The sequence below is a fragment of the Nycticebus coucang genome, chromosome 18, assembly GCF_027406575.1.
Source record: "Nycticebus coucang isolate mNycCou1 chromosome 18, mNycCou1.pri, whole genome shotgun sequence".
NCBI classification, from domain to species: domain Eukaryota; kingdom Metazoa; phylum Chordata; class Mammalia; order Primates; family Lorisidae; genus Nycticebus; species Nycticebus coucang.
This window is the reverse complement of record NC_069797.1, coordinates 65,785,555-65,799,828: the sequence shown is the minus strand read 5'-3', so window position 1 is coordinate 65,799,828 and position 14,274 is coordinate 65,785,555. Positions and strand designations below refer to the sequence as shown.

At 36.9% G+C, this 14,274-nt stretch overlaps 1 protein-coding gene across 4 annotated transcripts in view; it reads right to left on the bottom strand.

The window, feature by feature from the left end:
• The window catches only part of HELZ (helicase with zinc finger), a 174,138-nt gene that overhangs the window by 67,223 nt on the left and 92,641 nt on the right, over positions 1-14,274 (bottom strand). For all 4 annotated transcript variants that reach the window (XM_053568791.1, XM_053568790.1, XM_053568793.1 and 1 more), the window contains exons 18-21: positions 8,241-8,419; positions 4,683-4,801; positions 3,406-3,551; positions 953-1,100 (exon numbers count right to left, since the gene is read on the bottom strand). In XM_053568791.1, coding sequence (XP_053424766.1) covers positions 953-1,100; positions 3,406-3,551; positions 4,683-4,801; positions 8,241-8,419 — 592 coding nt within the window. The remainder of the gene's footprint in view (positions 1-952; positions 1,101-3,405; positions 3,552-4,682; positions 4,802-8,240; positions 8,420-14,274) is intronic.

The window sequence follows — 14,274 nt, the reverse complement described above, 5'->3', positions numbered from 1 at the left end:
CCTGAGTGCAAAGATAGTAAAGGAGACCCCTAGAGTTATTTTCAATATTTCAAATTTTTTTTATAAGTTTACCTTTTCCTAAAGTTAAATGGCACAGACCAAAATGTCAAGTTTCTTTGCTTTGAGCTAGGATTTTATCAAGTAAGTACTGTTGATTTTCCTGTACTAACTTGTAACTACAGGCCTCTGATCAATTTTTTTAAAGGAAAAATTAATTCCTACTACATAATAAAAGCAATTTCTTTGTAAATAAGATAGGTAAAGCATGAGATTTAAGGGCAGTGGAGATCAGAGATGGAGAACCACTCCCCTCACGACGCGTTCCCCTCTCCTCAGGTTTCCTGAAATCCAGAACTCCGCTGCCTCTGGCAGCCAGAAGCTTAACCCCCAGGTTTCTGGCCTGCCAGCTCTCAAAGACTGCCATTTTTTTGTCTGCTGCATGATTTGAACCTTCATACTACCCAAGTTCTCGCTGAACTTAAAAAACCAAGAACACTAAGACAACTATGTTAGCTGGAGCACATAATGGGAGAGCAACTTCGCTATCTGGGTGTGTGTGATCTCTGTGGAGCACAGGATTCTGCAATTCCAATCTTACTCATTTAAAAGGATACCTGATTTGGGTATGCACTATACACTTTTATCAGAGCTTATTTTAGACACCCAACGATAATGATTTATTTAAGAAGAATGTTGGCTTTTCTAAAATTGAAATCACGTACTTTACATTTTATCATAAGACAAAAAGTAAATCAAAGTTTTTTTTCCCCATAGGAGATTCATCTTAACACATCAATGTTGTACATAAAAGAATAAATTTTACATACTATTTTCATGCAAATGAAGTCAACACACAGTAAAATGTCAACCCAAAATTTTAAATAACTGCTCAATAAAACCAAACCCTGTGACTGAGAAAATGTTAACAATTTGCAAAAAGAAACTAAGGTACCTCTGCGTTATTATAAAAAGCTGTACTATTTTTTTCTTGTACATCTTCCCCTCGTGCTGTAAAGAAAGTGAGTGGGTAGAAATCCTTGTGTGCTGGCTGCTTTCCACTGGCCATCAATTTGCCCTCATAGAAAAGTTCAGAGGTGTAACTGCAAGAAAGACAAAAAGAGAAAAAAGCAGTAATTTATCATCAAAATTAATTTCACCTACAAGAAAAAAAGTCAATTCTAATAATATTGTTTTATGGCCATGATTAATCTTAGTCCAAATATCTGATACTTATGATGCCAAGAATTTCTCCAAAAATAGCGATAGCAATGTAGGCTCTGGGCTTAACACTATTAAGTGGATTGATTTTTTTTTGGGGGGGGTGGTGGTGGTGGTAATTGTGTTAAGTATGAAGCCAGAATACAGAAAGAAATAATGACAGTTCAAAACTAGAAGAGACTTTTGCTCTATGAAAAAAGCTCCCACCATTATATTTTCTTGGTTCATGTCTATTTTTATTTACGTGGATCTTCTGCAGACATTTACCACATGATGTTTTGTTCAACAACAGACCATACATACAAAGGTGATCCGATAAAATCTTATCATAAGACAAAACTATACTACCGTATTTTTACTGGATCTTTCCTAAGTTTAGATATGTTCAGATAGGCAAATATTTACCACTGTGTTACAAGCGTCTGCAATACTCAGTACAGTAACGTGCTGTACAGGTTAGGAGTCTAGGAGCCATAGGCTATAGCTGACGTATACATTAGTCCAGGCCATCTAGATTATTGGAACTAAGTATGCTTTATGATACGGTGTTTACAGGACAAAAATCACCTAATGACACATTTCTCAGAACATACCTGTCAATAAGTGACTGTCATTACTGTACTCAGACATGCAAACACAGATACGGACACAATGCACACAGCTGAAGGACAGTGAAGTCTTCAAGTGAAAAATGAATCCACTTTATTGATAAAGATACCATCCAGTACTTATCACTGACTGCAGCAAATGATTGGCAACAATAAGAGGAATCACATTTTGAGACACTGATAAAATTATATCTACCCAGGTGCTTGTAGAGAAACCTAGAAGTGGTTTTCATATGACTAATATAATATTATTAAATTATACTAAATTTATTTATTTATTTTGAGACAGAGTCTCAAGCTATCGCCCTGGGTAGAGTGCCATGGCATCACAACTCATAGCAACCTCAAACTCTTGGGCTTAAGCAATTATCCTCCCTCAGCCACCCAAGTAGCTGGGACTATAGGCGCCCGCCACAATGCCCCATTATTCTGTTGTTGTTGTAGTTGTCATTGTTGTTTTAGCTGGCCCGGGCCGGTTCAAATCCACCAGCATTGGTGTACATGGCCAGTGCCCTACCCACTGAGCTATGGGCACTACCAAATCATAGTAAACTTTTTTAAAGTCTAAGTATGGTGTGGGTAGTGACTAGAAAGATGTGGAAAGAGACTTTCCAGAAGACTGGGAATGTTCTGTTTCTTGATCTGGATGCTGGTTATATGGTGTGTTTAGGCTGTGATATCCACTCAGCTGTCATTTATAATATGTTCATGTTACAGATGGACACTATATTTACTAGAAATCTTCTAAAGACTTATTAAATGTTCTAAAGACTTATTAATAAGTTTCACGGTTTTGCTCTCTTTCTTCTTTCCTTCCTTCCTTTCTTTTAAAACACAATCCTTGTACTTGTACATATAACAGCCAAAGACATATATGCAAACCATTATATTTTGGGGGAATGCATTTATTATAGCATATAGCTTTTCACACAGATTACACTTTTAGTCACAGAAAAATAATGTCATAGCCAATGGAACCTATTTGTGAAAAATTACAACCCTGACCTTTAAAGCGGTCTTTTTTGTTGTTGTTGGGTTTTTTTGGACAGGGTTTCTCCACTTTGCTCAGGGTAGAGAGCAGTCTGCAACCATGGCTCACTGCAGCTTTGCACTCTTAGGCTCAAGCAATTCTTCTGTACCACCCTCCCAAGTAGCTGAGACCAGAGGCACACAGCACCACACCCAGATAATTTTTCTATTTTTATTTGTTTATTTATCTATTTATCTACCTATCAATTGATTGACTGAAGAGATGGGGTCTTGCTATTGCCCAGGCTGATCTCAAACACCTGAGCTCAAGCGATCTATCCACCTCAACCTCCCAAAGTGCTAGGATTATAGGCAAGAGCCACCATGCCAGCCTGAAGTGATCTTTTATAGGCATAAAATTAAATATATCCAATTAGCAGTATCTAGAAAAAACAAATTTTAAAAAAAGTTTTAATTAAGTATAACTTGCAACACTAGGGACATTCTGTAACTCTGTTGGGAATAATCAGTCCCTAGGAACAGTGCGGTTTTGAGTTCCCTCCCACCAGACCACGGGAAGTGTGAGGCACAGGGAGCAGTTCACACCTACTTGATGATAGCTTCATGAGAGCGGTAGTTCTCACATAAGAGGATCCTACATGGAAACTCAGCAGGGTAATGCTCATAGAGCCTATCAAGTAATGAAACATGGAGGTTTCTCTCCCTGGCAAACTCGCTGTAAACAAAAGGACTGAGCTGTAACAGACAAACATATAGAGAAAATTTAACTACATACACAGTAGTATTTTTTAACCTACTTATAAAATGTCTGATCTGTAAAAACTTCTGACATACTAAGACCTCTGCATGGTAAATGCTAGAGCAAGCAAAACCGATAATATTGTCTTGACCAATTTTACTACTAGTAAAAATTAGGCTAAAATTTCTAACCTCATTGCTTTACACCAACCTAAACTTTATAGTTTCTATTTACAGGTTAATAAAGGGCTCCTCTACCATCAAAATAAATAGCTACTACTTCAATAATTGCAGGATGCAATTCTTTGCATCACTGGGCAAGTCCAAACAGTTGTTTCACTAAAATTGATCAATTATCTGAAATGATGAGTTGGTAAGACACCCATACAGCCTATGACTTAAAGAATTATTTTTAACAGTTAACAAAACAACCCTCTTGATGTCAAAATATAAGGGACCATAGTCTGTTATGCCTTTTACTACTAAAGAACAAAATTAAACTAATTTAGGCAAAAAAAAAAACAGAATTTGTTCCTCTCCAGTCCATTCTTTCCTAGATATCTTGATAGCTATAATATTGAATCAACTATGGCAGAAGAGAAAGAATCCAAAATTGCAACTCTGTAAAATAGATGTCTTAATAGAAAAAACTGTATTTCTCTTTCTTATTTAGAAGTATTCAAACACATAAACTCCTACATATTCTTTAAGATTTTTACTATAATTTTTAATCAAGCCCTCTATTTTCTATATCAAACACTGACCTTTCAGAAAAATAAATATTAGAGACAGAGTTGATAAATTATAGAAAGAATCCTTTAAATTTTGTTACATAAAGAATCAGATATTGATACTGGAAAGAACTGAGCTTCAAGTTAATAAACATAAAAACTGTATCACTGATGGGCTCTCAATCTCTCCAACTATCTGTCCAAAGAAAACAGAGTCGAGAGGATAGTTATTTTTCTTCAGAATATTAACAATTTTTACTATTAGTACAGAACTATTTAAAGCACTTAAACTAAAATATATGGCACAATTTCATAGGGTGTTTTAGAAAAGAAGAATATTAAACATCAAAATATAACTAAAAGTTACTTTCAGTACAATGACCCAGGGGGCATTTACCTGCATGTGATCACCAGCCAAGACGATCCGAGTATTTTTAGTTGCTAATGCTAGAGGCATAATGGTTTCACACTCCATGGCTTGGGCAGCTTCATCTAATAAAATATGGGTAAAAAACCCTAGAAAGTACAATGTAAACATAGTAAAGCCTATTTCAACAGCAATAAAAGAACTGAGAAGTACTGTAGTTATTTTCCTTTCTGCTAAGCAAACATTTAGTTCTCTAATCTGAGTTGTGTGTGCTTTTAACACCTATTCTCAACTTAGACAACGTCAATTTTAATCAGCATTTTAAAAATAGAAGTTAAAAGGAATAATTATTTTACTCATTAAAAGATAGGAAAATGCATCTGGTGCCAAGAGCCCAAAGACTAATCATTAAATCAGTATATACAGAAAAGATTTTTAAAGTACAAGAAGTACAAAAGCTTTTGACCAAAGGAAGGACAACTAAACACTGACGGCCCCAAAGCCCTTTTGCTATTTATTTGGAAAAACACCAAGTATAAATAAATGGTATTGTAATTCATAAACAACTTTACTCAAAACACACATATTAGACATTGAGATAAAGAAAATCATACCCCAAATCTAACAATATAAAGGAGAAAATTATAATCAAACTTGGACCCGTTAAATCTACTAAGTGTAGAATATAAATGTCTTAACACAATAAGAAAATCCGGTGAAGGCTATGTTAACCAGTTTCATAAAAGTATTCAAATTGTATATAAAACCAGCACATTGTATATTGTAATTGCATTAATGTATACAGCTATGATTTAATTAAAAAAACCCAAAGACAAAGAGTATCTTATAATAGCAAATTCATTAATTTGATTAAGTTTATTTTACATTATTTATATAACTAATAACTAATAAAATAATTATAAAATAACTAATGTAAAGTTATTTTACATTATTTATATACTATAAACATATATATAAATAATATTGTTACATATGTACTATAAAAAATTATATAATTTCTTAGTCTAAGATGCTACCCTAATCTAAAAAGAAATTACTGTTCTTCAGGCTCGGCGCCTATAGCACAGTGGTTACGGCGCCAGCCACATGCACCAAGGCTGGCAGGTTCAAGCCCAGCACGGGTCAGCTAAACAACAATGACAACTACAACAAGAAAACAACCAGGCGTTGTAGTGGGCGCCTGTAGTCCTAGCTACTTGGGAGGCTGAGGCAAGAGAATCGCTTAAGCCCAAGAGATGGAGGTTGCTGTGAGCTGTGACGCAACGGCACTCTACCAAAGGTGACATAGAAATACTCTTGTCTCAAAAAAAAAAAAAGAAGTTACTGTTCTGCAAAAATAGTGAATGATAACAAAAGTGCACATTATCAAATGTTCCCCAGATGCAAACACCTCAGTGGGAGGAATCTCATGTCTTGGCTGGTGCTGCCACTCACACTAGGCACAGGGTTCTGCATGCAAGGAGGAAAAGGTCCTTTGCCACTAAGATTGGGAAAAGAGGAAAAAATCTCCTTGGTGTCTCAATTTAGAGAAGGAAAAAGGTACCCCCTATTGCTAACTCACCAGAGTAAGAAGAAGGGGTCTCTCTCCTTATTAGATAGCAAAAGATACAGAATAGTTTTTCAACAGAATGGAAAAGTTATAAACTCTCTGGAGTCCAGTGGCAGTTGGCTCGGGAACCTAACCTGTATTTCTATCTCTATGAATATCAGAAAGTTCCAGACAATCTGCTTATATAACTTTCTAAAGCAACCTGTTTTCGGGTTGAGAACTTCTCAAATCTTACTGGCTGGCAGTAATAACCATCAGCATCATCCATTCAAACAAATGGCTATGGCTAAAGGTACCAATAACTAGTGTATATTTACCAACAGTGGCCCAAACATGATATAGACACATGCATTTTTCTCCCTGTTGAGGAGAATTTGTACTTTTGTTCTACAAGATTAATTAAAGATAATGATTACATAAAAAGGATCCAACAGAAAAAACTTGGACATGGAGAAAAATCTGTTTTCCTAAGATAAAATTTTAATTAAATAGAGCTAGGCTTGCATCAAGAACTAGATAAATCATGAAATTAGTATGATATTACTTAAGCTAAAAAAGGTAACTTAAATTAATCAGACTGACTTAGCCTGAGCCTTCGTTCTCCCATCTGTAAAATAAACTTCCACAGGGTTGATAGCGAATTAATGAAATCAAGTATAAACAACATTCAGAACAAAGGACCTAGTTAATTTCTATTAAGTATCATTCTAACCTCTAGCTTCTCAAAGCCATTCTTTACTCTTTCTCACAAAACTATACTATTTAGAAGGCTTTAGATTCTAATCTACATGGCAAATATGCAGAGTATAATCATAAAGTAATGAGACTGATTGTTAAATAAACATACCAAAATTTACATTTCAAATAAGTGTTGTTCCATTCAAAGAAGTCACTTGGGATGAAATATAACTCATTCCAATGATGCTGCCACTGTTCAAAAACATTTTTGAAACTCTGCTTTTGTAACTGCCCTCACCAGCCAGCTCTGAGCTGCATGCACAAGAAAATAAATCTCATTACACGAGAGGCATGTCTCCTTCCTTTTTAAACTCCTAATGGTATTGCTCAGTTTGATCACCTACCTGATTCATCAGACATGTCTCAGAAATATCGGGAAGTCTTTCTATAATTAAATCTACTCTCGATTTAAACAAAAAAAGTTTGGCCACCACTGCTTCATTTAAGATAAACAGAAGTTTATCAAGGGCCTCCAGGTGTCTAGACCCTGGGCCAGGTGCCAGGAATACGAGGTGAAGAGAACACTCTCTGCCTTCCAGGGACTCAGATGCTCAAAGAAATCTGTCATTGGCTCGCAAAGCAATTCCAAAAAGAGACAGCAAAAAAGTGTTGAGCAATGGCAATAATTATAATTTAGCAATAATAGAGGAATATTCTTCTAGAGCCACTCCTTTAAAGCTACACTACTTTTTGATGGTTATGTTCCGCCTTGTTTACCAGACAACTTATTATCTCACGTCTGTTAAGTTCCCAGAACATTAGTTTGATTTTACATAGTTCCTGTACTTAAATATAAATATAAAAAATCCTACCATAATTATTGTCTCTATACCATACAATGCAAAAGTATCTATCACAAAAACTTAAGAAAATTGTGAAAAACACCAACACTGTCCAAATTTGAATTCTTCACATGATCATAACTACTACCTGATGAATTAAAGAACAAATGGAATGGCAGTCACTAAAATATTTAAACTAGTTTTTTTTTTCAGTAAAGGGCCACACCACATAAATGCACATACATATGGGCCATGCAGTCAACCTCTGCGGCAATAGCTCATCGAGCTATTATAGCATGAAAGCATCCACAGACAATGAAATACATTGGGCATGCTAAACACATGGGCATGGCTATGTTCTACCCAATAAAACTTTATTTACAAAAACAGAAAGCAAACCAGATTTGGCCTATAAGGTATAGTTTGCCCACCCCTAGTCTAAACTGAATTCATAAGCCCTGAACTTGTTGAGACACCATGTGTCCTGAGTCGGCATACCAGGTTCAAGGTCCAATTGACAGAGGTACTGGGAAGTGTTCAATGTAACAACAACCACTCGATGTTTAAGAATATCTTCTTTCTGTGGCATCTGAAAGGTGGAATGTGCACTTGAGATCAAACAGTACTGATGCACAACTGGGTGGACAGTCTTTACCCAGCGATTTCTGAAATATACCCTATAAAAGAAGATCATATACGTATTTCTGATTTACATTTATCAACACCTTTATAGTATATGATAATTAAAATACTAACGTTATTTTAAGACATTATCTAGAAATGAACAAATTTGATAGCCATTATTAATACTCTTCTAGAATATAATTTAATAGACAACTGTCATTAAATCTACTGTGACTTCCGTCCCCACAAAATAAAATTTAAACAGAAAGTACATGCACTACCACAAAATAAATATATAGTTATTTTTAAGTGTTCATCTTGCAACAGAATGACACATAAACATAAATTTCATAAGCATCACTCTTTTTTCTTTTTTTTTTGCAGTTTTTGGCCAGGGCCAGGTTAGAACCCACCACCTCCAGTATATAGGGCCGGCGCCCTACTCCTTTGAGCCACAGGCGCCGCCCAGCATCACATTTTTTTAAGTTCAAAACATTTCCATTCTGGAACTGCATTTTTATAGAATATTCTTACAGAAATAAACTGAATGTATATTTTAATGATTTGTGCTAATAAAAAATAGTGAATTGCATACTTATATAGAAATTTGAATTTACATTTTACTTTAGAATATACTATTATAACTATACTTAAATATACCAAGGTTCTAGAATTTTAAAAACAAATTTAAATTGTGATCATCAGAAAATCTTTAAAATGCCTTAATCTCTTCCATTAAGTGAAAAAGAAAAATACTAATAGGCTTCGTGCAACAGATTACTAAAATAATATAGAAATGACTCGCCCGTCCATCCACCTACACAATCATCTCTAATCCACTCCTACACCTAAGATTTTGGGGGCAGCTACCATGTTCCAACATAGAGGCAGATCACACAGGTCTTGCAAGCAACCATAAAGCCTTTGGATTTACTCTGAATTTAATGAAAACCATCAGAAAGTTCCAACAGGACAGTTCTATGACATGACTTATGCTGTTGAAGGATTAATCTGTTTCTCTGGGCAGAATATCTAGGGGTACAGGCATGAACAGTGTGCTGGCACATGTTTAACAACTGGTTAGGAGACAGGTGTAATTCGTATTGTTTGCTGATTTCTATGGTGTGAAACTACTATCATGGCTGATTCCAAGCTACAGCATGATGTCACATGCACATCACCAGCTCCTACAAGCCAGTACAAGTTGGTTCCAACACACCACTGAGGAGGGTGAAGGTTAGAGCAGGAGTGGAAGCAAAGAGACCAGTTGGGGAGTTTAGCGTAAGGGTTTGGGCAAGAGAAGATGGTGGCTGGGAGGGAACACGGTTAGTAGAAATATGGGAAAGGGTCAGATTCACTAAATATTTTGAGAGTAAGGCTGACAGAATTAATGATGAACTAGATGTAGAATTTAAGAGAAAGCATGACTGTATGCCTTTGAAACTAGGACTGATGGTAATGTTTACAAAGGTGGTGAAGAGAGAAACCCATTTAGAGTGGGAATTGAGATTATCTTCAGTTTTAGAGATATTCAGTAGATGTCCAAGTGGAGATCTCCAGTAAGCAGGGTGGTATGTCAGTTTAGAGTTTCGGAGACTGCCTGGGGCAAACTATGTACCATCAGGGCAATACTAGACCTGAGACTGGCTAGGTGCCCGTAGCACAGTGGTTATGGCGCCAGCCACATACACTGAGGGCGGCGGGTTTGAACCCAGCCCAGGCCAGCTAATCAATTGCAACAAAAAAATAGCCAGGCATTGTGGCAGGTGCCTGTAGTCACAGCTACTTGGGAGGCTGAGGCAAGAGAATCACTTAAGTCCAAGAGTTGGAGGTTGCGGTGAGCTGTGATGCCACAGCATTCTACCCAGGGTGACATAGTGAGACTCTGTCTCAAAAAACAAATAAATAAATAAATAAACCTTGAGACTGGATGAGATCATCTGGAGAATAAGAGCAGACAAAAAGACAAGTGGAAAGCAGAAAGACTAAAGGACCACCCCGACCTTTAGAGGCTGAGGAGAGATGAGGGATCCAGGAAAGGAGACTGGGAAGGAGCAGAACTCAGGAGGGTCTGGGATAGTGGAAATAAAACCAAGACAGTATTTCAGAGAGAAATAGGAGTAACTGTGTCCAATGCCGCTAAGAAGATGAGTAAAATGAGGCTTGACCACAGGACGTAGCAACAAGAAAATCAATACGATGACCTCAATATGACAGGTTTGGAGTAAAAGTAGAGGTGGAAATCTTGTTAGCCTGAGCTTAAGAGAGGAAGTCGGGGCAAAGAGTACATATCAACAACCACTTAGAAAAACTCTGCTTAAAGAAATGCAGATGGGGTCAAGGTAAGTCATTGGTTTTGTTTTTTCAAATAATAAAGTATATCTGTATGTTATAGAGAAAAAAGAAGGCAGAAGAGGAGAAGGTCAACAGAGGAAATGAAGAGAGCTCATTCATAAGTAGAGGAGGAGGCCTTAGAAGGGAGCAAGAACGACTTAGAATGGAGGAGAAAGTAGTTACTTGAAAGGTACAAGTCAGACAGATCTGTCGAAGGGAAACTGTGTGTGATCCTAGCACTCTGGAAGGCCAAGGCAGCCAGATCATTTGAGGCCAAGAGTTTGTGAGACCAGCTTGGGCAACATAGCAAGACCCTTTCTCTACAAAAATTATAAATAAAACAATTAGCTGGGCATGGTGGTATGCATCTGTCATCCCAGCTACTCAAGAGGCTGAGGCAGGAGGATTTAATTTAGGAGTCTGAGGTTGCAATAAGCTATAATGACACCACTGCACTCTAGCCCAGCCTCCCAGAGTGCTAGCATTAGAGGAGTAAGTCAGTGTACTCAGCCAGTTTATTTATTTTTTTAATTTACATAACACGTATGTTTCATATATTTCATATATATAATTTAGGGAAATGTCAGTAAACATCAGGGGAAACTGCTAAGAGTCAAAGGTGCTTGCCCTTAGAAAGCATGTTTGGTGGGCAGTAGCCCAGGTAAGAAAAAACGAATTTTTGCTAGCAACATTAACATACAACGTGACCTTTTATAATATTGTATGTATGTGAAAGTACAAATCTAAAACAACAACTATCTAATTATAATCATTACAGAGGAAAAAATTGGTAATATTTGAATTTAACCTTACTTATCAATGACTTTTTAAAATCTAATTAAAACTCTCTAGTTTCTCCCACTTAAAAAGAACCTTCACTTTACTCATCTTCATCCACTGCCCAATCTCTCCCCTGACTTCACAGCCTCATTGCCCTCTCCATTACTACCGCCCCTACTCCCTGCTTTGATGATTCAACGTGGCTTCACCACCATCCACTCAAAGGACGTAACTTCCACGCCACTAAATCGGGTGGACAAACGCTGGCCCACGGCAGCCAGTTCTGTGCTCTTGCTCCCTTCCAACACACCCTCTTCCCTCACTTCCATGACTCTACGCCCTTCCTAGCCTTCCTCTCCAGCTCTCTCCTCTCCCTGAGAACCTGACAATCTCATCCCTGTGCACAGTTTCAATCATCACCAATGGTCTGGTGACACACATTTCCTCACCTCTGCACCTCACAATGCATGTCTCCTCAAGGCAGTTTCCAAGGCAGCTCGAATGTTCAAATACAAAAAATAATCTCATGATCTTCTCCAATCTATTCTAACCCTCCATGAAACACTCAAAATAAGATATGATGCCACTGTACTCTAGCCTAGGTGACAAAGCGAGACCTTAATACCAAAAAAAGGGGAAAACTACAGACCAGTATCTCCAATAAACAAAGTATGCAAAAATCCTCAATAAAATACTAGCAAACTGAATCCAACAGTACATGGAAAGGATAATTCACCACAATCCAGTGGGCTCCATCCCAGAGATACAAGGACGACTCAACATATACAAGCCAATAAATGTGATTCACCACAAACACGGAATTAAAAACAAAAACCATAAGGTCATGTAGATGCAGAGAAAGTATATGATAAAATCCAGCATCCCTTCATAATAAAAAACCTCCAAAAAACTCAGCCTAGAAGGAACATAACTCAAAATAATAAAAAGCATATTTTGACAAACCCATAGCCAATATCGTACTGAATGGGGGAAAGTTGAAGAAATGGGAGAAGACAAGGATGTCCATGTTCACCACTTCTGTTCCCTAAGAAATGGGAGAAGACAAGGATGCCCATGTTCACCACTTCTGTTTAACACAGTACTGGAAGTCTTGCAGAACAATCAAGCAAGAGAAAGAAGTAAAGGAGATTAGAGAAAAAGAAGTTAAATTATCTCCGCTTGCTGATGATATGATCTTACACCCAGATTTGATAAATAAATTTAACAAAGTCTTAGGCTGTAAAATCAACTAAAAAAATCAACAGCATTTTTATACAGAGTGGACATAAAGTTCGTGTGTAATTTAAAATAGATAATTAGGCTTGGCGCTTGTAGCACAGTGGTTATGGCGCCAGCCACATGCACAGAGGGTGGCGGGTTTGAGCCCAGCCTGGGCCTGCTAACTAACAATGACAACTACAACAAAAACAAAATAGCCAGGCATTGTGGTGGCGCCTGTAGTCCCAGCTACTTCGGAGGCTGAGGCAAGAGAATTGCTTAAGCCCAAGAGTTTGAGGGTGCTGTGAGCTGTGAGCTGTGATGCCACAGCACTCTACCAAGGGGGACATAGTGAGACTCTGTCTCAAAAAAAAATAAAATAGGTAACTATACCTGTAGACCAATAGAGACCAAGCTAAGAACCAAATCAAGATCTCAATCTCATTTACAATAGCTGCAAAAAATAAAATTAAAAATACAATATAATACAATACCTAGGAATAAATTTAACTAAGAACTACAAGGTGACACAAATGGAAAAACATCCCATCGAAAGTCCATATTGCCCAAAGCAATCCACAGATTTAATGCAATTCCTATCAAAATACTGACATCATTTTTCACAGAATTAGAAAAAATAACTCTAAACTTCATATGGAAACAAACAAAAAAGGAGCCTGAATAGCCAAGTACTATTCATTTTACTTAAGTAAAAATGACAAAACCAGAGAAATCACATTACTTGACTTCAAAAAATATTGCAAGGCAATGGTAACCAAAACAGCATGACTAACATAAAAGTAGACCCACAGATCAGTGGAACAGAATAGAGAACCCAGAAATAAAACCATACACCGACAACAATGTGATCTTTGACAAAGCAAGCAAAACACACTTTGGGGAAAGTACACATTAGTCAGTACAGAAAAATGAAACTAATACCTCTCTCTCACCATATATAAAAATTAACTCAAGATGGATTAGAAATTACAAGACCTGAAACTATAAAAATACTAAAAGAAAACCCAGGAAAAACTCTTCTGGATATTGACCTAGGCAAAAAATTCATGACTAATACCTCAAAAGCAAATGCAAGAAAAACAAAAATAGACAAATGGAATTTTATCTAAAAAGCTTCTGTACAACAAAAGAAGTTTTAAAAAGAGTAAATAGACAGAATGGGAGAAATTATTTATAAACCATGAATCTGACAAACCTACAATATACAGAATTTACAAGCAACACAAACAACTCAGCAAGAAAAAAAGCAAACCACCACCTCAAAAAGCAGGCAAGTGAGGGTGGCGCCTGTGGCTCAAAGGAGTAGGGCTCTGGCCCCATATACTGGAAGTGGCAGGTTCAAACCCAGCCCCAGTCAAAAACTGCAAAAAAAAAAGGCGGGCAAGTGATATGAACAGGCATTTTTCAAAAAAAAAAAAAAAAAATTACAAATGGCCAATAAACATATGAAAAAAATGTTCAACATCACTAATCATCAGAGAAATGCATATTAAAACCACAATGATGCCTGTAGTCCTACCTACTGTAGTCCCAGCTACTAGGCAGGCTGAGGCAA